At 48.6% G+C, this 27189-nt stretch overlaps 1 protein-coding gene across 5 annotated transcripts in view; it reads right to left on the reverse strand.

The window, feature by feature from the left end:
• The window catches only part of SH3RF3 (SH3 domain containing ring finger 3), a 342553-nt gene that overhangs the window by 46288 nt on the left and 269076 nt on the right, over positions 1-27189 (reverse strand). For all 5 annotated transcript variants that reach the window (XM_039852593.1, XM_039852595.1, XM_039852592.1 and 2 more), the window contains 3 exons: positions 19350-19429; positions 8217-8387; positions 5925-6145 (listed from right to left, as the gene is read on the reverse strand). In XM_039852593.1, coding sequence (XP_039708527.1) covers positions 5925-6145; positions 8217-8387; positions 19350-19429 — 472 coding nt within the window. The remainder of the gene's footprint in view (positions 1-5924; positions 6146-8216; positions 8388-19349; positions 19430-27189) is intronic.

Consider the following 27189-nt stretch of genomic DNA (forward strand, 5'->3'; position numbering starts at 1 on the left):
TCTCACATGCTGTAGTTTTTATTTCTAGAAGTTTGATTTGGATCTTCTAAAGATCTCCTAAGTCTCTACTTAACTTTCTAAGCATATGGAATGCAATTATAATACCTGTTTTAATTTCTCCGTCTGCTAATTATAACACTTGTGTTGGTTCTGGGTTAGTTCTGATTGATTGATTAATCTCTTCATTATCAGTCATATTTTCCTGCTCTTTTGCATATCGGATGATAGCACTGGCCGCACTTATCCTTTCTTTCATTCTTGTCCTGGTGCCGGGCAGTTTCTTCACATGCATTTGCTGATTAGGTTTCAGTATACTACTCAAGAGGGATGCTTTGCATTCTCTGAGGTTTTCCTTCCGTGTGCCTCATTCTGGAATTTCTCTCCAGGCAGTGTGCTGTGACCTACCTCTTTGTTTCACATAGATCATTGTCCTTGGTTTTCTAATATCTAGTGTCTCACAAACTGTTGTTTTATAAACTTCTATGGTTTTTTTTTTTCAGTTGTTTCTAGTGAGAGGGTAAATCTCATCCTCATTACTTTACCTTGGCCATAAGAAGTCTAGTTTTCATATGAACCAGAAATTCCAATTCTAGGTATTTATCCAAGGAAAATGAAAACACTAATTTGAAAAGATATATGCATCCTCCTGTTCATTGCAGCATTATTTACAATAGCCAAGATGAATGCAATTTAGATGTCCATCAATAGAGATATGAATAAAGAAGATGTGATATACATACAATATATACAATGGAATATTATTCAGCCATAAAAAGAATGAAATCTTGCCATTTGGGACAACATGGATGGACCTAGAGGCTATTAACGCTAAGTGAAATAAGCCAGACAGAGAAAAACAAATACCGTATGATTTCACTTCTATGTGGAATCTAAAAACACAAAAACAAATGAATAAACAAAATAAAATAGAAACAAGACTCAGAGATATAGAGAACAAACCGATGATTGCCAGAGGGGAGGGAGGTGGGTGAATGGGTGAATAAGATGAAGGGGAAGAAGAGGTACAAAATTTCAGTTTTTATATATATATATATATATATATATATATATATATATATATATATATATATATATATATATAAACAATAAGTCATGGGACTGTAATTACAGCTTAGGGAAAACAGTCAATTCTATCGTAATAAGTTTATATGGTGACAGCTGGTTACTAGACTTATTGTGGTGATCACGCAGCAAGAAATATAAATTTCTAATCACTATGTTGTACACCTGAAACTGATATAATATTGTACGTCAACTATACTTTAATAAAAAATAAAAATAAATAAAAGGGGAAAAAAAGTCTAGCTTTGTCTTTTAGATATGAAAACCTTATAATATCTATCACCTAAAACCCTCTAATATGCTCCTTTGGATAAAAACTGAAATTTCTTGCATGGTCTAAAGGAACCTTCATGATCTGCCCCTGCTCACCCTTTCAGCTTTACCACAAGGCACTCACCCTCTTGCTTTCTTCGATCTTTCCCACTGGCCTGATTTTAGTTTTCAAATGCACCAGCCCTGCTCTAGCTTCACTGTCACCTCACCCCACTCCTGCATGCTAAGCTCTACTCATCGCTGATGTCGAAAAGTAAATTTTGTCTCAGCAGTGAAATTGTCATCAGCATACTACACATCCCCTTCCATACCTTTTGTTTCAATCACATCGAACTAAATGAGGTTACCCACGATCGGGACTCTGGTTTTTCTCATTGCCATGCCTGTGTCCTTGTGAGTCTTTCTGCCACAACTCTCTTTCTGCTTGGTCTGCTCAGATAATTCCTATTTGTCCTTTAAGAATCAAAGCAGTATTGCCTCCTCTTGAAAACTTTCCATAAACCTCTTCCTATCCCTGTTCTACTTTCCTCCCAATTCGAGTGCAATCTCTCTCTCCTCCACGCTTTCTTAATATCCTACATATGCCTCCGCCACAGTGCTTTTCAAAATCTGTTGAAAGAGATTGTTTTCCTGTCCTTCTCTTTAATTGGGGGTAGAAATGGGGTCTATTTGGTTCTTCTCTGTATTTCCAGACCCTAGCAGAGTGCCTCGTGCATATCGAGCTCTTTCTGTGCTTGATGATGAATATATGACTGTATAGAGCTCTTGCCCCTGTTAAGCACTGATATGAGGATGTGTGGACACTGGTACTTTATAGGGAGAGCTTTGTCCTTGGAAAAAGGAGTTACATTAATCAAGTAGAACAAATCATATTGGATGCTATGGCCAATGCAATTAAGCCTTCATCGAACTGCCTGACTTTGGCTCAAGATGAGAACATTGATGAAACGCCTCTCAACCGCCAGGGTTGGGGTCTGCTGAAATGGGCAATTACTGCTGTGAACAATCTATTACTTGTACTGTCAACAGTGTTTTTTCTCTCTTGAAATGCAGAGCGAAGTGGAAAATGCTGTGGGAACTCAGTGGCATTTAATTTACTGATATGATGTGGTAGAAGCCATTCTTTAGCCTGGCTGTGACAGCAATAGTGAGGGGACAAGCATTCGGCTGGAATGCACTAGGGAAGCCATTTTAATCACCCTGTTCCTCACTCTTCCCATATGTAAAATTAAACTGATGAAAGAGAATGCTTGTCACACCATGGTGGTTACTATGGTGATCGATGACTGAGACACAATGTTGTACTGTCCCTAGCCATGCCAATTTCTTTTGATTCTGCTTGTTATTCCACAGAGGGAGAGATGACTGGCAGGTCTCATTTTCTTCTTTGAATTGAGAAAGTTGCTAGCAGTGGCATGGAAAGGCTATTATACTGGCATCTGTGCAGATAACCTGTACTGGGATATGCGCTCTCGGTGAGAAGCAGGGTTGTCCAGTCTTTCTGTGTAATGCGTACATAGAAATATTTGTATAGCATGCTCGGGTGAATGGATGAGCTATTTATAACCAGAAAGGACCTGGTTTGAGACCGTAGGTGCTCCAGGTTCTGCCCGGGTGCTCCAAGGGTCACAGAGATCAGTATTTTGGTGTGCAGCACCAGTCAGAAAGCTCTGCTGTGGATTTGCTTGATCACGTGGCTACTACAAGGGCCATATTCCCAGCTAGAGGCCCCCAGTAAACACCATCAGATGAACTTCAGCCAGGCTAGAAGCATAGCTAATATAAGAAGGTAATGGTTGGGGGCCGGAGGCCTGGCACTGGGTAAGATAGTTGCAGAGCTCTTCCAGCACAAAGACAGCTAGTTCTCCCCTAGGGCCCTGAAGGCCCAAACTGCAAAAACACAGAACTCACCCTTGGCTAACTTAAGGAAAAAAGATACATAGGAAAGGCTACTAGGCACTTACAGAGGCTCTGCGATGACAGTCAGTCTTGGAGACTCTACAGCCAGGGAAGTGTCAGGCCCGGGAGGCTTCTGTGGTGCAGATCCCACCACTGCTGCACTTGGACACCACCCTTGTGAGGCTCAAGAACAGCACTGGAAGTCCAGCTGCACCTGCTGATGACTGGGCACTGCCCTGCTGCCCCTGAAGTGTCCCTGGGTGTTTTCACCACCACCTCACCCCCAAAGGGATCCACGTGGCCTCTCATGTTTTTGTCTTCTGAATAGAAGACACGTGCAGAGTGTAGGTCCTGTGTCTGTCTGTTATCTGCAAGACAGGCTGAGTGAGCAGGGCCTGCCTTCTGCCACAGCAGGCGGAATGCACACACAGGACATGGGCCCCTTAGGGAGGCTGTTCCAGATCAGCCAGTGGGCCACAGTGTGACCAGCACCCATCGTACCTCTCAAAGCCACATGTCATCATCTTCCCCCATAAAGCAGTCCCCTTCTGATCTCTTCTGGGTCAGGGGGTGCCACTGTCACTCTCTCAGTCAGATGGTTTCAGAAACCTGGGAACTGGACTTGGTTCCTTGCTCTCCTTGAGCACTTCCATCCAGACCACCTTCAAGTCAACCATTCCGCCTCCTAAATTTCTCATTAATTTGTCCCAATTCTGCAACCGCACTCACTGGGTCTATGTCCATTGGCACCTCTCACCTAGGCAAGCAAACCTTTTCTCCTGGCTCCCATCCTCAGGCTGTCCCACACCAGCTCTTCCTCCCTGCTGTGCCTGCTGATATCTGGCAAAGTGTCATCCCTCTGGCTTCAACCCCGTGGTGGGTCCCCACTGCCTTCAAGGGAGAATTCAACCCCCAGATCTCATGGCAACTTTTATGTTGACATTTTTGACTCTCACACATTGAGTACTCCAGTAATATTTTTATTCTCTAACAGAAGAGTAACAATAAAATAGCTAAGGTGTACTGAATGTACACTAAATATGCCATATAGACAGTCCTCACACAGTATCCTTGGAGATAAGTGCCATCTCGCAGAGCAAGACATGGAGACCATAGCAATAATGGCGGCCTCAGCCTTCAAAATAGGTCTGCCCGTCCCCCACGCTATGCCTTCGACCAGGCCTCTGTCAGCTGTCTTTACTGAATTGCTTGCAGTGACTTGAATAAGACTGTGCTTACTCCCACTTCCATTCGTTTGACTGTTCTTTTCCTCCTGTTTCAGATGGTGCCCTTCTTTGTTCCTCTGCCTGAAGCTACTTTGCTGCTCACTCACGATTCATCTCTTCTGAGGGGCCTCCCCGCTTTCCCCAGCCTACCACCAAGTGGTCCGCATCAGAGCCCCTTCTGCAGCACCCACAGCCCTCCTGGCCAGCACTACTTCCCTGGCAGTCGGCCCGTGAGAGCTGAGAGCAGGGACGCGTCCTAGTTAGCAGGCATGCTGACTCAAGCTGGTCTGTGTCACATTCAAGGGTTCCTGCAAAGGGTCATTGGTTCCTCCTGCCACCTGTAAGCCCAGATTGGCATCAGCATGGGAATGTGTGGGCCACCTTCCCCAAAGAGGAACCAGGGGAGGAGTGGACAGCTACCTCCCACTCTCTTGTCCCATCAGCCATGCCTCAAGAGAAAATATAGCCCCTACTGTGCTAAGTAGTACATCTCAACTTTTCACCCTCAAGAGGCTGCTTTCTGGAGCACTTCTAATGGGTTATCTGCTGGTTGACTAGATTCTAAAGAGTTGTGTACTCCAAAGAATTTACGTTCTCTTTGTTCTTTAAGCCTTACATTGAGAAGAAGAGGGATGATTTCTGAGTGAATAAGATTGGGTGGGAAAAGGAATGCTGTGTCATAGAAATGAAATTCAGGGTTACATCCTCCTGTCCTGGGTTCCTTTCACTGCAGTGACAATGTTGCTGGCGCTATGGTTCCAGAAGGTTACTGGTGTGGGCTCCTGGGAGTGTCAGCACAGTGCTAAGCTTCTAAACAAGATGTGCTTACCCTCCTTATGCCCGTAAGATTCACCCCTTAATTTCTCTCCATTTCATACAACACTGGTAGCAAACCAGTGTTTCCTTAAATTATGTCAGCCTGTCTACTGATAATGCTGGCAGGAAGTTGAAGGATCAATGACTATCACTTCTTCTAGCTTCGAGCATGTCAGAAAGGATCTGTGTCTCATGACCAGCCCTGTCCTGTGAAGTGCTGCCTCACTGGGAAACCCTTAAGTGCCTGGTGCACGATGGCCTATGAGGCCAGACCACAGCCACCTCACAGGGGCATCTGAAGGCGTCTCTGTTAATCTTATTAGTCTACACACTCCTCTTGCTGCATGAAAAGTATAAATATTTGTAAATTCTCTAAATCCCTTTCAGCTGCCAGGAGAGGGTGATATGATAAGTCAATACATTTCCTGGAGATCAGTAGAGGTTGATGATTTTGATAAGCAAATACAACTCCCCTCCTTGACCCCCCTCCCCGCCCCCACTGCTTCCCCAGCCGCTATGGACTGCTTGATACCTGGACCAAAATGTTTCTACAATTTGTGTACCTGAGACACCACCCCCTTGTCAAATTTACCAGAGCAGTGAGGTCCCAGGAAACCTGGTACCTACCTGTGGGGACAGTGCTCCGGGCTTGGCTGGTCACTGGCTTGGCTGAGTGACGCAGACAGCTGCCCATCAGGGGAGAGGCTGCCTGGGCCTGGGGTGAGTTGAGGGGAAGGGCGGGCCTCGTGGCAGTGGAAGGGCTGCTGAGACTTCCACCGCCTGGGTGGATGGTTGTGGCCATCCCTTTGGCCAGTGGAGACCCTCCAACCATGTTATTCCAGGGAGCCCTGAGGAAATAAAGCAGAATGAATTCAGACGAGGGTGCGGATGAGACCATACCATACGGGCCACTGATAAAGGTCTGCTCTTACATACTGGCTCTGAGAGGTGACACCATGAAGTCCAGGAGACAAATCCTAAAACAGTGCCAAGCTAATCCTTGTAGGCAAACAATGCCCAGAGCTACAGCTGAGAAGGGCACTCTTTGTAAAACTTTCATGGGGGCTAATTCTCAACGTGAATATTCAAGAAATAGCAAAAAACACCCCAAGAAACAGAGGACTGATTCTAATCAATGAAATATTTTGTACCAGAGCTACTGCTTTGACTCATTCTAACAAACAGCTATGTGTCCCCAAACACATCCAGAAAGAACAAGTGACTGAGTCATATCCCATGAGGTTTGGACACATCTGGCATGTGGCGGGAAACAGTGACAAGGACCCATTCCCTCTGGACATGGCTGCCTCCTCATCTCTGCCCGCCTCTGGGAAAGGGCACAGACAAACCACATCCTGCTGAGGATGTCAGGGAACCTGCAGTTTCATACCAGAAAAGAGATGCCCTTTCACCCCAAGGTTTCCACATGAAACCAGTTTAGAGTGTTTAAGAAATACAAAAGGAAAACAGCAACTTGGAAAATGGGCTTTTAACCCTTTCACACTACACATACTTGCACTAAAGCTATACTCTGCTGTGGAGGCGCAGAATACAGCTTCCATGAGTCCAGTTTCAGGAAATCAGAATGTCGTCCCTTAGTCCAAGAGCTCAGTAAGCTCCCCTCTGTCCCCTCAGGATGTTAGTTGTGAGATACCAGAAGCCACACGCGGGAGACAATAGGCACTGCCAGGCCTGTGGCTCCTGGGCCAGGCCAGAGGTCCCCCTCTCCATGTGGCTTGGTCTCATTGGGCCATGACTTCAGATGGAGAAGATCCCCTGCAGAGTCGACTCAGGCTTCTGCAGAACAGCTGTGGGGAAAAGGGCCTCCCGGCAAAGGACGCGGCTGTCCAGGGGCCACAGGCCGTGCCTTCCTTCCTTAGCCCTTAGAGCTGCCTGAAGTCTACTTCTAGCAAGGACCTCTGGCAGCTGGCCAGCCAAAACCGTGAAAAGGAATTTAAAATCACATCTTCCACCTGTTGAACTCACTTTTGCCCTAGGAAGTAATTTTTAAAAATTAAATAAAGTGGGCTCACAAATGAAGGGCTTCCCAGGAAGACCTGGTGGTGGACCTGAGGCTCCAGGCCAGCGCCACCTCTCAGGCGCTTTGAGAAGTATGGACCATTTCATTTCTTTGCACAGCAGTCTCATTCCAAAGAGAGCATAAACCCAAGGGTCATGTCTTCAATTTATTTATATGTCCTAGAGTGTTAATTTCATGAACGGGCTTTCATGAGTGGGACTGGCTGAAATAAAATCAAGCAGTGGGAACTTCATCTTAGTGGAAAATTCTTGGACAACCGTGGATAACATTTTTAGTGAATTTTTAAAATTGCCTTTTCTATTTTATAAAAATGATATCATTGAAAATTTGCACCACATAGGAAAGCACAAAGGAGAAAAAAAATTAATAACCAATAATGCTACCACTTAATAACAACGCTTAACTTTTGGGAATATGTCATTTTTCCTTTGCATATATGCATATGTGTGTGTTTTGTGTATAATGGGTCTGTATGTGACTGTACACATGCACACTGCTATACTCACACTTACACAGGCACACACCCACTCACACCTGCACACACGTGCATATACACACTCTCGAGATCTCACTCCTCCTGGTGACTTTGCATTCCCAATGCTATTGCCCTGATGCCAGCTTGTTCTGTTCCCATCCTCTCCCCTTGGCAGCCAATGCCTGCTCAGGGAAAGACAAGCCAACATAATTCAGAGGGTGCAATGCCTTGTTCAAGGGGACTCTGAACTCACAAGGCTGACCACCACAGGCAGGAGTGCCCTGGCTGCCTTCTGAACTGTGTTTTTGGCAGCCCAGCCACAGCATGACCTCCAGGCAGTGTCAACACCTGGAATGTGGGGGTGCATCCTCCCTTCTCTCTCAGGCAGTGACTCTGGACTCACCTAGAGGCAGGTGTCACGTAGTTTCCCGGGAACACACCAGAGAGCCCAGTCCTCAGGGATGTCCCCTTGAACCAGCCGTCCTGACACTTCTCAAGGACGCGGTACATCTCACCCTTGCGCAACTCCAGCTCGTCGTTCTTCTGGGGCTTGTAGGCGTAGAGCGCCAGGTACCTGCAGAAAGAAGCAGAGCCGAGGATAAAAGGTGGCTGGCAAGGTGGGCATAGGACCACCGGATGTCACCCGGGTCACACATGAGCTCATCTTCAGATGAACCCAACCTAAAAAGAGTACCTGATGCCTGTGTGGAGGGGTGGAGCTTGCACACGAAGCATCTAACCTGCTCTTCACAATCAACCAATGAGGTGAGGAAGGGCCCAGCACTGCCAGGCCCAGGGAGGTACACACAAGGAAGGGGTAGAGCTCTGCCTCATGATCCTAGAGCCCTCAACCCTGCACTGACTCGGGGAGGTGCACACCTGACAACACCTGTCTGACAGCTCAGTAAGGCTATTTGATTCATCCAAGGACCTGGAGGTTGTGTCAGAAATAGATCCTGGGGCCAAGTCTTTGGGCTTAACTTTCTTTCTTTCTTTTTTTTTTTAAATCTATTGTCCACCCTGTCTAAGACTTGATGCTCTGGGCAAGAGAAAACTTTAGAAAAACACCAAGAGCCAGTTGAGAAAATCTTGGGCTGGGTTTTTCTCATTTAGTCTAACCCAGCCCTTGCTCATCCAATCAATCTGAGCAGGAAGGGGCCTCAGAGGCCCTCTTAAAAGAAAAGGCAGTCTAGTTAGGGAATTTTTGGTTGCACTCTTCCTTGCAATATTTGTACCATGACTAATTATTTAAATGCTACTTTTCTTTTAAGCCTATTTAAAGACAAGGAAAGAACAAAGTTAGTGTTGTAAATCTTGGCTTAGGGTCTAGAATTTGTGCCCTGACGTTAGTCCATGAGCTGAGGCAAGTGCCTCTTGTAAAATACCTGGGGATCTCTCCATCCCCAGCCTCACGGAGTGCTTATGAAGACTAAGTAATACTGCAAAGTATTTTGCTACTTTGGTTGGTTTTGAGCTGACAGAATTGTGTTAGGCAACTGTATTTGCTCACAAGACTCAGGCAGAAAAGTTAGTGCAATAAGAAACCAAAGATTTTAGCTGACCCCTTCCCGAGGTCAGGTGGCAGGTCTCTGGGGACTGAGGAGGCTCAGAGACCCCCCAGGGCACTCTCCCGACCCTGGGAGGAGCCTTCTTAGTAGGTGAATACAGAAATGGAACGTCACTCAGTAGCGCTCAAGCAAGAAGATCTAAGAGGCCCAGTGAGAAGTTTGCTAGAACAGAATGAGAAGCCTGTAAAGATTTCTTGGCCTTAAAATATAGTAAAATAAGATCAAATCAAATCAAACCCAATCTGCTACTCTTTTCCAGCATCCTAAATCTATACACCCCAAGTACCTCCCTTTGATTCAACAAAGACCTTGTTTATTTCCTTTGTTTACAGGTTCCCCTCTTCCCTTAGGGGAATCCGGAGAAAGACAGGAAGGCTTACATCTGGACTTCTTCCCTTTTGAAAAGATAAACACTGACAGGAAGCAGTCCTGGCTTCAGGGAGGATAAAGCAAGTCCTCACAGGAGAGGACCCTTCCCTTGTCCTGAGCATTATTAAGAGTGACGTTTTGCAGTGATGCCCACATGACAAATAAAGAGAATGCAGGCCATAATAGTTCAGTTTTCACATTCGATGACTCTCAGGAAGCTCTCTGATGGCGACAGAGGAATTACTACAAATGGAAAAGTCACTTGAAAACTGCATTTATACCACCAATGTGGGCGTAGGGCTACCTCACGCAGGAGGAGGTGGGCGGTTTCCACACAGCTCAGGCTGAGGCAAAGAGAGAATGAAAAGAAAAAGGCAAAAAAAAAAAAAAAAAGGAATCCGTGGGAAGTTTGTGAACCAAAAAGAATGATTCAAGACTTTTTGTGTTTGCTCCCAAGGAAATATAATTGAAGCATAAGCTCTGGTTTGGTTTGCCTCATTCTGTCTCTTCATGATGTGAGAATAATCTTTTTGATTCTGTGGCTGGTGAGCACACAGTGGTAGGAGCAGAATGCCAAACTGGGGGTGATGGCTCCTTGGAGTCATGTGCGTGCAACACAGACCTCACCAAACAATCACGTTTCCTTAGTCGAGGGTGGGGCAATGATGTGCTGCCTTTGTTCCATGGGGGCCCTCATTCTCTGGCTTGTTAAACAAGGATTGGGGACCAAGTTTCTGTCTCTCTCATTCTTGGTCCTGTGCAGAGGTTCTGGCGGGCACAGAACAGAGAGGCACACGGTCCCCTGCTGGCCTGTTCCTCCAGCTCTACTTCTCCACCCCCGGCCCAGAGGAACGAGTCCCATGAGCCTCCCTGGGCCTCTCTAGTATCCCTCCTCCCTCTGGGCTGCTGCTGGCCACTGGCTGTTGAATGCTTCCCTTGAAAGACTGGGCCACTGGGCCATCACCTGGGTCCTGGAGTGGCCCTCCTCAGGTTTCTTGTCTGCCTGAGCAGCATCTTGCACATGTGGCCTCAGATCACAGAGCTCCTACCAGGGTGAACACTGCGGCTCAGATTTCCTCCGAACCAAAGCTCTGCTGTGTTGTTTCAGAGCTCTGCCTTGTTGAAGACCCTTTTCCAAAGGCTCCTTTCACACATGGAGATTTTGAGAAGGGCTGGACTCCTCAGGAAGGGCACTGTGTTGAAGAGTTTAAATTCCCTTCTCGTCCTCTCTCATCTACCACTGCTTACCTCATTCGTAGGGGATCTGAGGAATTTTAAGCAGCTATGTCCTCTCGTGACCAACCATACATCCCTTAGTAAGACGTCGGCACCTGCGAATCTGTGGCCACATCTACCTCCTGAGGAGCCGAGTGACAGTGTGGGGGGAAACCAGAGTCCAGCCCAGAGGAAGGGGCCACATGTATACATATCTAGCTGAGGGAACCCAGCAAACCTTGGATCAGGGAAGCTTTACCCCAAGGTGTTTCCTGACTATATCAAACTCCTTCCTGCCTCAGGACCTTTGCATATACTTTCCCCACTCTCTGGAGCTCTCATCTCTCAGCCTCCTGCCTACCAATCCCCACTACATTGTATACACCACAGTGCAGAGCTTTTTAACTGTTTTGGTCACTGCTCTATCCCCAGTATCTAGAATACTGTCTGGCACATAGCAGGTTCTCAATAAATATTTGTTGAAAAAAGAATAAAATAGGGGCTCTGGTTTTGAGACTTAGATTAAGATTGCCGAAGGAAAGTGCGTGTGTGTGCGTGTGTGTGCGTGTGTGTGTGTGCATGTACTGGGGATTGTTTCATACTGCCCCAAGGTCTGCCAGCTGACCTTGAATATAAAAATAAGCACAGAGGAAACGGGTTTGGTCTTTCCTCCCTCAGGAGGTCACAGTGAAGAGTTGGCACCATAAAAGGAGGAGACGAAAGCCAAGGGGAAGTGCTCAGGGAATGATAAAAGAAAACGCAGAGAGAAGGGGGCTGAGAGCTGCCAGTCTCCACCCAGGAAGGAGAGGAAAGGAAAAGGAGAAGCAGAGGACGAAGACAGTGCAAGGGCAGAGGAGGCAGGCATCTGCTCAGGAGGGAGCTGAGCTGGTCTGGAAGCACTGGGACAGAAGAAAGCAGCGAAGGAGATAAGCCGGGGAAGCGACCTAGGTACCTGAAGGGGTGAGAAGTGAGTCTAAGACGGGGGAGAAATCTGGAGTTCGAAAAGCTTCTATAGCAGAGATAACAAACCAGCCCAAAGAGGCGTCGAGGCTCCCTCTGACCAGGGCGCTGTGGGTCCTAGAAAAGGGTCACTGTGACTGGGGCTTCTTTCTTTGCTCCTCCACCTATCCTTCAAGCCTGTGGGACCTGGGTGACTGCAGCAGGACACCTGGACCATCCATCTGCGTGGAGTGTGAAGCTATGGATTCAAGAGCTGTCCCTGCTAGACAGAGGAGAGGCCCCTGGCGACACGTGTACAAGGCCCATGTTGGCTCAGCAGCCCAAGGACTGGGCCCTGCACCGCCCACACCTGGCTCCGTGAGCTGTGTCCATAGCATCCAACTTCCACAGTGGGAAATTCACACTCCAGATTTAGGAAATAAGGCAAGCGCTAGCAACTGTGACAAATGCCTAGGCAACATTTGAGTTGTTGAACGGTCATGTTGTGAGCTTGGGGGAGTAGCCAACAAATCATGGAAAGTTAATTGTCTTTCGGGAACGAGCTGATTATCTTTCACTATATATTTTAGGATTCTCATGCCATTTAACAGGACAAAGACTCTGCCTTCATTTCTCAGCAAAAAAGGGGAGTTTCCATCCTTCCCCATCCAAAGAAAAATAAAGATTATTTAGATTGTGGGCCTCAAGTCATCTTTAAGACAGAAATGCCTTCTTCTAAAATTCCATTTTTATTTTACATAAATGGAGACATGCTTGTTAATGAAATAATAAAGGCAGGAAATGGGCAACCAAGAGGTGAACTTGGCTAAACATCTGCTGCCTGATTTGTGCGACGTGGGCTGAGTGGGGCCACACTGCTACGGACCAGGGTACCGGTGCCACCCCCGCTTCCCGGGTCACATTGACATAGGCTCTGCTGAGACAGCATGTCGCTGAGGCTAGCTTGCAGAAAGAGACAGATCTGGATTTCATACTGCACCATGCCTCTTTACGCGGGAAATCTGCATTCTTAACAGTGAGAAGCTGCTATTTCTTTAGCAATTTCAGCTATTCTATTTATTAGATGCCCAGGGATACAGACATCCCTCAGGGGCTAAACAGCAAGCAGTGCGGCCGGGGGTCATCTCCAAGGATGCCATCACCCCCAAGGGACAACACACTCCCCCCTCAAAGCACAGGGCTCAAAGTCATCAGAGTCAGAAACCTTGATTTTACCTCATTTATAAGGAGTTGCTGTCTGAGGGCCCTCAAGATAGTCATGAGAGCTCTACCTCCACCGCGGGTGCCATGGGCCATGGGCTGAGGCAGGATCAGAGTAGAAGGGCAGGAAACCAGCATTTGCCACATGTCACGCACGGTCTCACCTATGCCCCACATAACTCTGAGGCTGGGTGGATCCCCCCATTTCATAGCTGAGGAAACTAAGACTCAAAAAGATTGAGAATTTGTGTTCACTCAGCGAGTGAGAGACGGGCCTGGCTCTGGGCCTGGGCAGAGCACCAAGAAAGGCTATGGAGGAGGCTGGAGGCTGGGCCAGGCTGGCTTCTGAAGGCGAGAGCCAGTGCGGCCCACTGCACGGAGTGATGCTGTACCGAGGCATTAAGGTGCATGCTCTTTTCATCTTTATTTTAAATCTGTTCTATCGACACGTAATCTCTCTCTGGTCTCAGTATTTCAAGTTCAACCTCTAGGGGTGCATTGCTAGGGGAATGAAAACATAAATAAATCTGACTTCACCTTAAAAAAAATCCCCGCCCCTCCTCATTCTTCCTTTGGTGCCCCACAGGGGAAACCAAAAGCTGATGGACCTGCTGGGTCATTTTGCTGTCTGTGGTGTCTGTAGATCTGGCTCGCAGCTGGTGCTGGGGTGGGGTGCTGGCCTGGGATGGGGAACATGCCATCTGGCATCTACTTTCCTTTCAGAATGACCTAAGAGAAAGCACCACGGACCACACTGGAATGAAGGAAGGCTCAGCCCACTCTCACCCTGAGGCCTGCAGCTCTCTGGGTCCCCGCTTTGTGCCCTGGGTCACTCGGTCTAGATTCCGAGACGGCCACAGGTGTGCCATCTCTTTGCGCCCTTCCTACTCATGTCCCCTCAGCTGTGCCCTGCAGAGCTGCAGGTGCTGACAGTCTCTGGGCAAGCTGGATGGCATCCACGGTGCACAGAGCTGCAGCTGGTCCTCACAGAGTACGCGGGGGCCACGGCTGGGCCTGGTGTAAAAAGGGAGAACGAGGCAGCACCCACTGCAAGAGGTTCTCATCCTCTTGGATCCCAGGGCCCGACTCTCACGTTGTAGTCCCTCAAGAGGCCTCAGCAGCTCCACACGGGCCTCCACAGAGGGCTCCGGTGGTCTCTGTGACACACGTAGATTATACAGGGGCTGCCTCTCCAGGCCCAGAATTCACCTCTGTGGATTCACACACAAAGGCTGGCACTAAAAATCCCTTATTTAAGGCAATAGTAGGAGAATTTGGTTCAGAGAGCCTTCTTCCCCACTTCCCTGTAGCCCACATGGGGCTTTCGTGCCAGTTAGAAAAAGGTGCCGCCTCCTCTGGTCAGCAACAGCCCGGCACATGTGAGTCAAGTTTGTGGAACATCAGGCCCCACGCGCCCCCGGCACCCTTGGGCAGACATGCACACACTGGACACACTAGCTGTGACCACTCGGCTAGGCTCATGCGCTGTCTGTGTTACCAGCAGCCTGCTGGCCATCTCCGAGTACCGTAGTCACTCACCCCCATCACTTGCTCATCTCTACAGCAAGCTCTTCATTTGCTGTTAATTGTCTACAGATTTCCCTTCTATTCTAATCAAGGAGAGAATTAAAGTATTTTAGTGCCTTTGTGAATTTCACACCCTTTCTCCTCTATTTGATGGCTTGCTTGTGTTTCTCGTAAAAGATTATTTTCAACTCCTCCTGTGAAGAGTTCCGCTCCTGTTCTGGTTGCCAGGGCCACACCAGCTCAAATTAGCAAGATGTGTGCCCACTCAACGATTGTTCAATTCAATAGATGTCGACCGAATGACAGCCTGGTGCAGCCGGGTGGTGGAGGAGCCTGCCCAAGGAGCACCCGTCCCGGGGGGGTGGGGAGAGCGATGGCATAGGTGTCGTGGGAGGGGCACTGACCATGGTCAGCAGGCCAGGTAAGTCCTCTGATGGAGGTGGCAGCTGAGCTGGGGGAGCTGTGAGTCGATGAGGTGCTGAGATGGGGCTGAGTGCGGATGCTCAGAGGGAGAGAATGGAGGAGCGTTTGGGGAACTGCTGTGCGGCCGGCTCCTCACCCAGTTGTTCTGTTGGTCCTGACTGCCCAGGAACCCACCAGCAGCCGGCCCTAGTTCAGACAAGGTTCTCCTAGGAAGAATACAATGGCGGGAGCCCAGGGAAGGAAGGAGCAGGGACGGTGAGGCTATGAGGCCAGCTGCTGGGAAACTTGCCTATGGGGGCCACAGTGCAGAGTCCCCCCAACAGGCAGTCCTGCACCAGCAGCATTAGCATCTCCTGGAAACTTGTTAAAGATGCACATTCTGGACCCTCACCCCAGGGCTAATGGGGTAAAACCTGACAATCTATGTTTCAACAGCCCTCCAGGGATTTCTGCTGTTCTGAAGTTGAAGACCTTCCTTTGTGCTGGCCCAGGTCCCTGCTCAAGGGCTGCAGTGCTGTCCCTCAGAGTGGGCCATGGGCTCCTGATGGCCAGCCACGGCGCCCCTCAGTGGGAAGTTCTCTGCAGGGCACTGATTCACTAGACTCTGTCCCTCCCAAGGGCTCTCCAGTTGAGGAAACTGAAGTGCCATCCAGGCTCCAGAGCTCCCCGGGGATCGGGGATCTGCGGGCTTCTCTTCAACAACTCCCTCCCTCACGGGTGTGGTTCCTGACGGCGGTCCCTACAAACCTCAGCCTCATGTCTGCTTCCAAGAAACCCAATTTAGACAACATTGGTGCTGCTGAGGACCTGCCGCCACGCGCAGGGCTCGGGGCTGGCTTTCTGTCCTCTGCAGCCGGCCCTGCTCGCACCTTTACAAGTCTCCAACCTCTGCCCGCTGGGCTCTCCTCTGCTCGGTTAATTTTCCTGCTCTTGCCCCCATGCATCCCTCCTCATTCCCCACCTGCCTGGGGCCTTGTTCTGCTCTCTCCCTGAAGGTGCTCAGCCTAACAGGGCTGCTGGAGGGCAGACACCTGTGACCCTGAAAGAGCTGACCTTGAGGCGAGGGGCTGTCAGAGAAGGCTGGATGGTAGCCTCGCCCCTCTCGGCCCATGTCCCTGGCCTCAGCAGGGGCTTATGTTACTCGGTCCTGATGTACTGAGCTCACACTGATCTAGTCCATCACACACTGAAGTGCAGAGCCAGCCTCTGTGTTACAGACTTGTGGTGGAAGAGACCCATTTCCTGTGTGGGGCACAGTCAGGTCACCAGTCCCTTTCCCAACATCACAGAACATGGGGGCTATGTACTCATTAGGAGGTGGCTTGGCGACCTCTTGACCCTCAGGAGAAATGTAGGTGGGGTCAAGAGGAGGGTTACTTTCTCTTCCTGCCCTATCTGGTCCTTCGCTCCCCTCATCTGGCTCTCAGAGGCCCAAGGAAAAGTGGAGGTGAGAATTCAGCCTGAGTGGCGGCCTACCAACCTTTACGGTGTCCGGATGGACTACTTCTGACCCGAAATATGGCCTGCAGGACCAGACACTCATTTCTGCCCCCAGGAAGTATGGCAGGTCAAGCAGATGAAGGGCAGACAAGCCCAGGGGCCAGAGAGTGGACTTTGGGTGGCCTCCGAAAGCTGAGGAAGTGAGAAGGGAGGGTGTCGGCTCCCATAGGCCTGAGTGTGTCAATGTGGAAAAAGATGAGCAGCCGCCGCCTCCACTGCGTGGGCAAACCGAGACCCCTTCTTGCGTTTCGGGGCAACGAAAGCCTTAGGAAACTGGTGCCCATGGAAACCTTTTATATGCTGGAAGAAGGGAACAAGAACATCCTGCGACCCATGGCTCACCTGAGAGATCAGGCCTTTTAATCACGTGGGCTCGCATTTCAAGGCACATGACTTGATCTGTAGAGGGCAAACCCACGGGCTACTGAGGATTACAGAATGCGGGCCTCTTGAATTTATTCCATCACTGACCTTCAGCTTAGCCAGTTGGTATTCCCTGGAGTCCCAAGGCCAAGCATTTGCAGACTCCCTGGCTCACGGCAGCACACTCAGGGCTGCCATTATTTTTTGTGAAGGCAGCACTTCTTGCGCTCAATTTCAGACTACATGACTATCAGTACTGTTTGGGGAAGAACAGTCAGATAAAGAGAAACCAGTCTCCTACCCTAGATGCCTGTCACCAGGATGCATGGGACGGCTAATTTCTTGGTGCTAAAGAGAGTAGGTGAGTGGTCAGGCTCTTCCCCTACTCAATAAACTGATAAGGTAAATCTGATCTTTTCCTCCCTAGGAATAAAATGAACGATGTGATTTCAAAGGTCATGTTCTCAAAATGGATCATGCATAGTGCTGTAACATATGTGATATCACCTGACATGGTCCTTGTTCCGTGTGTATAAATAGCCACGGAAAGCACATATTTAACTTACAACGGTCAATCACAGTCATGCTGGCCATGATTCATCTGCTGCTCAGATGACCACTGTGACCAGTGAACACATTCCTGCTAAGATGTTTATCATCCTTTGAAGGGCATTATCTGACATGGAAGTCTCTCTTCCGTTACCCAAATGAAAATCTCAACCCAAACAGGGACAGCTCTGGAGGTGAGACAGAGGAGGGAGCAAAGAGATGGGGGCCCCTATGGCAGAGTGGGGTGGGGGTGGCGAGAGAACGAGGTCCCTCTGTAGTCTGCACCAACTTAAAAAGCCTGACATGGGAGTTCAGTGCATGATTGAGGCCTTCAGAATGAATTCACAACTCTTGGGGAGTGATATTCTTAGAACTGTGTTATCTTTTGGGTCTCAAAGAGCAGCCTTCTTGGGTGGCTGACCTGATGTGTAAGAGATGGGGGCTTTGGGCACCCAAGAGCCCTCTTCACCCAAGAAGGGGAAGGCAGGAGCTCGCACTGAAAATTTATTGAGAACTCATGTGTCAGGCATTCATCTAGTCGGCGGGGGGGACCTCAAAAAGAAACACTAGGGCCTTATCTTTGAAGAGCTCACTGGGTCCTGCCTCTCATTTGGGGAAGTACGTTAGGGACCAAGGGCCTCCAGTGGGGCATATCTACTTCCTTAGGGAAAGGGTCCTGCATCCAGTTCTTCAAGAAGAGCAAGACCGTCACCTCCATCCTTCCTCATCCTTCCTCCTCAGCCCCCAGGTCTGAGGTGAAGCCATTGGAGCTTACCCAGGAGACCCAGCCAGATGACAGTATCTTCTGTCAAAAGACATCCAGAAGGTAGCCTACTAATCTATGTTCTTCTCAGGAAGACATATTTAATATAGGTAAGTCTCAATTTCCTTTTGTTTAGTTGGTTGTGTTAATAACCTAATCATGGCAGAGTGGGCAGACAAAGGGATGTTTGGGGCTTTCCTATCTGCGTCTAGATAAAGGCAAACGTTTCCACTGGGCTTAGAGAGGGTAGGTGAGCATGTACCAGGATATTCACGCTACTTCTAGGAAACCTTTTGGAGCTCGGCAAGTTGCTTTTTCAAAAGGCATTTTTTTGCTTAAAATATATTCTGTTCTGCAACAACACAGGTTTTATGTGTCCCTCTGACCTGCTTCGGATCTATGGAACTTTCTACCTCACTACATTGTTCGCCAAATTCGTATTCTCCACTTTAAAACATTCATTCAAGTAACTGACTCATTGCCAAATAAGAGTAAAAGTCAGTCTAATTCTTCAGAACACTAAGTGAGGAATTTTAAAACTGCATGCATCTTTTAAGAACTATAATTTAACGAGAGCAGATTTTCTAAACAAGATAAGCATCTCACTTCTAGCTATGATTCATATGGTTATATTTGGCTATGATACTCAGCTACTATGACGGGAATGGCAGTTATGGCTGTTAAACTACTAAGTTACTTCTGAGCAGTTGCTACTAGCCACCTTGAAGCTCCCACGACCACTCACTGCCCTGGCATCCCCCAACCTCCAAGAGCCATACCCCAGACCTTCTCAGGGGCCTATGGAGTCTTCTCTGTGCTATGGCTGGTACTTCCTGAATGGCCAGTGCCTTTGTCATCAAATATTTGATCCCCCCCCCCGCCCACCATTTAGAATAAATGTCCTAGAGACAATGACATTAAAAAGATGTGCTAGACTTTGCTATACTCTCCTGTCAGCAGTATTATTAGATGCATATAACTAAACTGACCTACTAGTAACAAATGAGACAACCCTGTAGAAACCATACATTCACATGCTAGCAGGGGTGGGAGGGAGATGCTGAAGGCAAGGGACCCCAAAATGTAAACAGCAGCTCACACGTTGAGGGGCAGCTGGACTTTGGGAGCCGTGCCCTGCTGTTCAGCCGCTGGGATGGATCCGGCCGAGGAGGAGGAGTCCTGGAAACAGACAAGAGGAGACAGGAGTGAGTTGACAGAAGGCTTCTATCCAGGGAGGAGAAAGGCGAAGTCGGATCGGGGTCCAGAAGCATCTGTTCTCCCCCTCAGGGTCCACTTCCCTTGGTTATTATAACGTTTTATCAGCACGTTGGAGAGAGCTTGGCGGCCAATGACATCAGTCCCGCGGCAGCTTCAGGAGCCCTCCTGCCGCAACTGCTCAGAAATCCACTCTTTGGTCTGCACCTGGGTTGAGCAGCGTCACTCTGTGTTGAACATGGGGAAGGCAGTGTCTGGAGGGCCATTTTCATTTTTAGACCTCGATTAGTTATTCTCGTATTTGTCAAAGAAAATCCAGACAAAACCTTTCATGCTACAAAGCATGAGCTCATTTAAAACCACATTCCCAGGAGCCAAAGACTAAAAATCCCTACAGAAAATTGGTCCTTTGGCTGTGGGCAGAGGGGCAGGCTGTAGGGCAACAGGACTGACAGAGCACAGCGTCTACCACCTCAGAGCCCGAGGGCCTCAAAGCTTCAGGGGTTTATTATGAGAGGAGATGACTGGAGGAACCGTTTGCTTCAAGATGGTTCCGTTAAATACCAGGTGCATGCTAAACTGGCTGACAGAAGTGGTTAAGGGCCAAGCAGAAAGGTCTGGGCTGTGTGATGATCTCGCCACGGCAATTCCTGCACAGAGAACCCTGCAGGGTTCAGACCCAGCCCACAAGAGCCACACTGTCCCCAAATCCCCTCACCACTCAGCTCACTCATCTAGCCCCAGTTGTCCCTGGCATAGCACCCTGTCTTCCTGTTCAGATGGCACAGTGAGTTGAACTATATCCACAAAAAGATAGGTCCAAGCTGTAGTCCCGGTACCCGATGAAGGTGACCTTATTGCAATGAGGGTCTTTGCAGATGTAATATAAGCTAAGGATCCTAAGATGAGATTATCCTTTATTAGAAAGGGCCCTAAATCCAATGATGAGTGTCCTTATAAGAAATAGAAAAGGAGAACACACGCCCAGAGGGGAAGGAAATCCAGGGGAAGAGGGAATCATTGATTGGAGTGATGCATTTATAAGCCAAGGAACTCCAAGAATTGCTGGCTGCCACCAGAAGCTGGAAGAGAGGCATGGGACAGATTCTCCCTCAGCCTCCAGAAGCAACTGATCCCGACAACACCTTGATTTTGAACTTGGGGACTTCAGAACTGTGACAGAATAACTCCCTGTTGCTTTGAGCCACCTGTTTGTGGTACTGTTATAGCAGCCCCAGGAAGCTAACAACTCAACTCACTGACCAGTTCTGACCTTGCTTAGCTGATGAGCTCCACGTGCTAAGAGCCGGCTGACCCGTCCCTAGGTGGTCAACTTCCTTCCTCTACCAGAAATTATGAAAGGTGCTGGAAACCACAGTATGTCTGCAACCTGTAAGAAGTTAGAAATTCTACTTCTTCTTGTTTAAATAATGAAGTGCCTGGCAGAATGAGAACCTGTTACACAGAAGCATAACTTCCTTCATTTCTCCAAGATACCTAGCAGTTTCAAAGGACTTCCCATTCTAAGCTTCTATGCCACGTTTCTGGAGCCCTGTGTGGGAACTAGGCCAAAAAGTGGAGGGACGTTCCTTCTGCTGAGAGATTCCAGGGACTTCTGCCTGCTCATTGCACCTGTGCTCCCCAGTAAGGCAGCAGAGACCACAAGGCATTCCCCATGAAGGCCTGAGATCGTTTTCCTTCAAGGTAGTCACTGGCGGAGTTCACCACAGCTGGCCAGGGACTATCTTCCACAGAATTTCAGGTAGGGGTGAGAGGGCGACCTCCACAGGTACAGCCACCTGGCTCCAGGCCCTCCCTCCCCTGGGGTATGGGCAGGCACCCTAGTGCTGGTTTTCCCAGGACCCACAGTTCTCCTTATATGGTCACTGGAGAAAGCTGTGGGCAGGACGTTACGGTCCTTCACTCACTCACTCACTCACTCACTCACTCACTCACTCACACAGGAAGTGGGCAGGCGTGGCACCACACTGGAGGTGGTCAGCGGAGGTCAATGAGCACCTCCAGTGCAGAGCTCATCAGCTAAGCGAGGTGAGAACTGGCCAGTGAGTTGATGAGAACTATGTCCCCTTGGCCCTCCACACAAACAAGAAAGTGATGTGATGATCAGTTGAATTGCAGGGTTGTCCTGCTTGTGTGGGCCATGTTCAAGGTCCTCACTGACATCTGCTGACCACCTGACTGCCAGGACTGGCTCGGAGCACAGACACAGTCTCTGATTCTAGTTTTGGCCTTACCCTGGGGGACGGGGGAGGACAAGCACCAGACATGTTAACATAGGCGTGGCGGTCCCAGCAAGTCCAGGGCCTCAGGAACACACAACAGAGACCTCACCTGAGGACGTGGCCAGAGAGGGTTTCTGGAGTGGGAGTGGGCCCATTTAGTGAGGCGCTGAGGGTTGGGTGGGTGACAGAGGAGCAAGTTTGAAGCCCAGGAAGTTTGAAGAAGCTGAAAGAAAGGCTGAGCAATGAGGGGAAGCACTCGGAGTGGTACAGAGCCAGGCCGCATGAAGCCTCCTGCACCACTGGGAGGGTTCTAGTCTTCACCTCGAAGGCGAAGAGATGCCCTGGAAGACTGGCAGGAGAAAGGCAGAGAGAGCGTCAGACCCGTGTCTTACAGGGGATCCATTAAAAAGCACTGAAGAACGTCAGGTCTGGGTTGGGGACATGGGGACGGAAAGGGAGAGGGGTCTGGACAGGTCTGGGAGGCCTTGGGTAAGAACAATAATAGCAGTCATAAGAACGACTGCTCCCCCTCATCTAAAGCTCGCTGGAATTTCATCTGGAATAATGCAGTCAATCTTCACAATAAGCCTGTAAAGTGAGTGTTTTGTTAATCACTATTTTATAAAATGAGGAAATTGAGGCACAAAGAAGTTAGGTGAATGGTTCACATTTATATAGCCAGTACATGGCCAAGGCTGGGCTTGAACTCAGGTAGACTGGTGCTGGAGGCCATGTGCTTATCTATTCCCCATGTCATCTGTAGGACTTGCTCATGGCTGCTGTAACAAATGATAACAAACTTAGCGGCTTAAACAATACAGATATATTATCTGACAGTTCCAAATGTCAGAAGTCTCAAATCAAGGCGTTGGCAGACCTGTGCTCCTTCTGGAGGCTATTAGGGAAAATCCATGCCTTGCCTTTTTTTAGCTTCTACAGGCCACCTGCTTTCTTGGTTTGTTGCCTCTTCCTCCATCTTCAAAGTCAGCTGTGTATCATCTTCCAGTCTCTCTCTGACTTCTGCTTCCATCATCTCATCTTCTCTCTGACTCTGAACCTCTTGCCTCCCTCTAATAAGGACCCTGTGATTATACCGGGAAAATCCAGGATAGTCTCCCCATCTCAGGTTTCCTGTTTCTTTTGCCAGGTGAGGTAACATATTCACATCTCTGGGGATCAGGACATGGGCATATTTCCTTTTCTCATTATTCCCTTTTCCACCAATAGGACTAGTGGATTCATGGGCTGAAGGGCACGAGGGAGGAGGATGTCGAGTTTCTGGCCTAGCGACTGGTCAGATGGAGATACCCTTTGAAGAGACAGGGAGTATGAGATCTGTGGCAGGTCTTCAGTGTTGGACATGTTGAGTTTGACATGCCCGGATATGTTGGAGATAAGGGCAGCTGGTGACACCAACCAGATGAGAGGAGGGGACTGGCCTAGATGTATAGACTTGGGGGTCAGCAGCATGTAGCCAAACGACACAGTGATGGAGCCTCACAGTTAAGTCCTTAGCTCTTAGGTATGTGAGCCTGTGTCTGTGTCACCTTGGACAAGTCATGTTATGGAGCCTCGGCTTTTTTATCTTTAAGATGAGAATCACGAACTTCTACTCTCAATCATAACAAGGACTGGATTTACCTTCCTACCTGAAACAACTGAAAAAACAGGCAAAATATGTGAATCTATGGTTCGCAAAACTCTGGAAGTTAAGCAATCAAAGACAGATATGCCCGAGAGATGAGAATATGGGATTATAAAGGCTCCCATTTCTAGGTTAGTCAGAATATTAAACGTGATGATTTAAAGTACATAGTACTCTTTCAATAAATGCTGGCTATTATTACTGAAGCCAGGGTGGAAGGTGGATGAGATAGCCTGGAAGAATATGTGGAGTGAGGAGACAGGATGCCCTGAGACTCAGCCTACAGGCCACCAATATGGCAGAGGAACTGGAAAGGGATCACTAAAAAAAAAAACAAACAAACAAACAAAAAAAACCCCAAAAAACAAGAAGCACTGCTGTCTCTGGGTCCATGGAAGTGACTGTTTCTAAGGGGAAAGAGCTGTCAACCAACCTGAATGCTTCAGAAAATCAAGTAAGATGAAGACCAGAGGAAGCTCTTTAATTTGGGGGTGTGGACATGAACAGCACTTACTGGGATGGCTGTTCTTTTGTTAAAAATGAGCCCTAAAATATTTGAACAAGGCAGAATGAAAGTTTCAACAAGGATTTCCCCACAGCACTATTTATAATACGGAAAACCTGAACTACTGAAGCAGCCCAAATGTCCCACAGTAGAAAGTTCAATGGTAGATGACACCATGGATACTACACAGCCTTGCAGGGAATCTATACTGATAGGCATGCAGGGCTGTGTAAAGTACATCAAATGGAAAAGGTGGTTAAAGAAATGGCTATGTAGGATTATCTCATTTCTGTAAAGATGCATATATTTCCATGAGAAAAAGTTCTGGAAATTTACACGCCAAATGATAACATCGGTACTTAGGGGCGCTGAGATTTGGAATAATGTTTTTTAAAAAATCTATGTGTTCATAGATTTTTGGAGGGGTGGGTGAAAAGGCAAAGATTTGAAGAAGTGCATATTAGTAGTTACAAAACAGTCACGGAGATGTAGAGTACGGCATAGGGAATATAGTCAATACTATTGTAAGGTGTCAGGTGGATGCTACAGCAATTGGGGGGATCACTTCATAAATTATGTAAATGTCTAATGATTGTACCATATACCTAAACTGATATAAAATAATAATAATTAAAAAACCACTAAAAAATCTATGTGTTCAAGTTTTTTATCATCATTTTAATACCAACAAGTGACAATGGTTTTCTGATACATTGTCACAGTGATATAAAAAATAAGGTTAAATTATTTGAGGCCTATTTTAAGATCAAGCTCTGGTGGATGGTGAGCCCATGTTTTTCTGGGCTCCATATATGCCATCTTTGTGGGAGACACCAGGAGGGAACCAGGGGGGTGGCGTGAGGTGGGTGACCCTGGGGACTGGCCATTCTGTCGAACAGGCTCAGGTGACCGTTAGCAACAATGCAAAGGTAGAAGGCAGTTAGCTGTGCAGCAAGTAGAGCAGATACACAAGATGACTGGCTCTGATGAACCTGAAACCCATGACTCTGCTTTTGTTGGCATGCCTCCTGTCCGATAAACTCTCCTGAAACAGCCAAACTGGCCTAAACTAGCACTGCACATGCAGAGCACCAGTGACCTGGGGTGGGGACTGCTCTGAGTCTTGCTGCACCTGGAAGCCAACCTACATGGGGTCTCCACCTCCCAGTGTCCTCAAGCCACATAAGTCATAATTCAACAGGAGGCAGTAATGTCTGTGGCCAGGAGACACAGAGGAGATTGATTTCCATCTGCCGGGCAGGGGGAAGAAAGCTGGCTGAAACTGTAGACTGGGCTGGACATGTGGCATCAAGGCTTAAGAACCCATCTTTGCCGGCATCTGCCCACTCCCCTGGGTGAGCGAACACAGAACACTCCATATGGCAGGGTGTGAGGAGAGTCAGGGAGGACTGGGGCGGGGTGGGGGGCGGCGGTCACCTGGGCAAGTGGAGGACAGCAGCAATCAAAGGGCCTCCCTGAGGCAGGACTGCACCTAAAGAAAGCTCAGGGCATGGGCATTCTCGGTGGCTTTGCTGCAAACCTGGCCCTTAGTTGAAACTTGATATGACAAATGCCACAAAGCAAATATGCGGGATTTCACAGCAGACTATTACTTCGAGCTGGAATAGAGGAGCAGAGGGAGGTCACACTTGTGAAAACAGTTTTTTCTGAAGGTCAAGGTGGAGACTATCTAAAATTGAAGCTCCCCCCTTCCCCGACCCCAGAGTGTGTGGTCCTGTCTTGTCCCCTGCAGAGCCCAAGATGAAAACATAAGGTGTGGCTTCCTGATGTAGACAGGGGTTTCTACCCACCCCCCTCTGAATCAGGTGTTCATTTTGATACTACAGGTATGAGGTGATGAGCAACATTGCTGCTGGTGGTAGGTAGAGGGGGTGTCCCCAGAGACAGCTGAGCAGAAGGTAATTGACAGGATCTTGGGGCCTCCTGAGGAGCCCCGAGAGGCAGCTGAGCCCGCTAACTCCTTGCAGACCACAGAACAAACGTGGCTCTCCTTTAAGTGATTTTGATTAGAAATTCATAAGCACAACACATCCGTAGCTTCCAAATGAGTACCCTGCCCAGCCTCGGGAGGAACCATGCTGCCCGGAGTGCCTCTAACCCTTAAGGAATCTCACTCCTAGGGCACATGGCACGAGGTTTAAGATTCTTGTGCCCTTTGACCTTCAGCTCTCACCGTGCTGGATGGGGCTTCCCGGGCCCCCACACTGGGCCTGTTTATTCCTAAGAAACAGGCTTTGATTTTTAGTGGCTTAATTTTTAATGATTTGAGGCCTTACGGGATTAATGAAGGCTTGGCAGGAATGAGAGAAATTAGGCAGAGGAAAAAAAAAAGGAAGGAGAAGGGGCTGCAGTTGCTTTTGGATAAAAATAATTGGGAACGCAGCCTCAAAACAGACATTCTTCCTGTCTCCAAGATCCCTTGGCTCAAAGCCCAGCCTGGCCTGGGCAGACGGAGATGTGCCACCGGTCCATACGGGAAGGTCTTTGCCTGTGATAAGGCAAGTTCACATGGTCTTCTTTTCAGATGACCCCATAGCGGACCCACGCTGGGGTTCAGTCCAGGCAGGTAAACATACTCTCATCTTAGGGAGCTGGCCAATAACCCTGGGATGCTGGGGGCTTGGTTCTCAGAGCCACTGACCCCATAGAATGGATGATTTCATCAGTCTTATTGGGCTTGATGTTCAAAAACAGCCCGCAAGCAATTTAACACGAGCCACGTACAAAAGGGGTCAGCTGTGCAGGTCATGGGTCAGAGGCCATGTCCTTGTCATATAGAACTCCCATGGTGCAAGCAAACAGAGAGGAAGCATGCCTAGGGGTCCAGTGATGCTGCTCCCTGGCTCCCCAGTGCCCCCTGGCTCCCCAGCGCCTCGTGCTGGCTACCCTTTGAGCTCGTGCATGGGCCAGCAGGCTGAAACCTAGGCGGGCTGTGTAATCCTGGGAACCTGGGCAGCTGCTCGCCTTCTAGGCCTTCTTTTCCCACTTATAAAAGGCAGAACCATGAGACTGAACAGGCTTTGGAGCAGTAAAAACTGGGTCATCACTTCTCACAGTGACCTGTGTGCCCCTTCGAAATATCCGAGCCTTGGTGGTCGGAAGCCCAGTGTCAGTTTCTGGTGGCAGTGCTGTGGCCAGGGACTCCTGATTCTATACTGTCAGGTTGTTACCTGAGGCTGGAGGCCCCACCGCTGCATTTCAATGGGCCCCTGAGCAGTCACTGGGAACCAGGTCATTTTATTTTCCTGTCGGGATTCATATGAGGGAAAAAGAAGGTCTATGGGTTGGCGGGCTGTACAGGGGCTCCGAC

The sequence above is a fragment of the Pteropus medius genome, unplaced genomic scaffold, assembly GCF_902729225.1.
Source record: "Pteropus medius unplaced genomic scaffold, Ma_sr-lr_union100, whole genome shotgun sequence".
NCBI lineage: Eukaryota > Metazoa > Chordata > Mammalia > Chiroptera > Pteropodidae > Pteropus > Pteropus medius.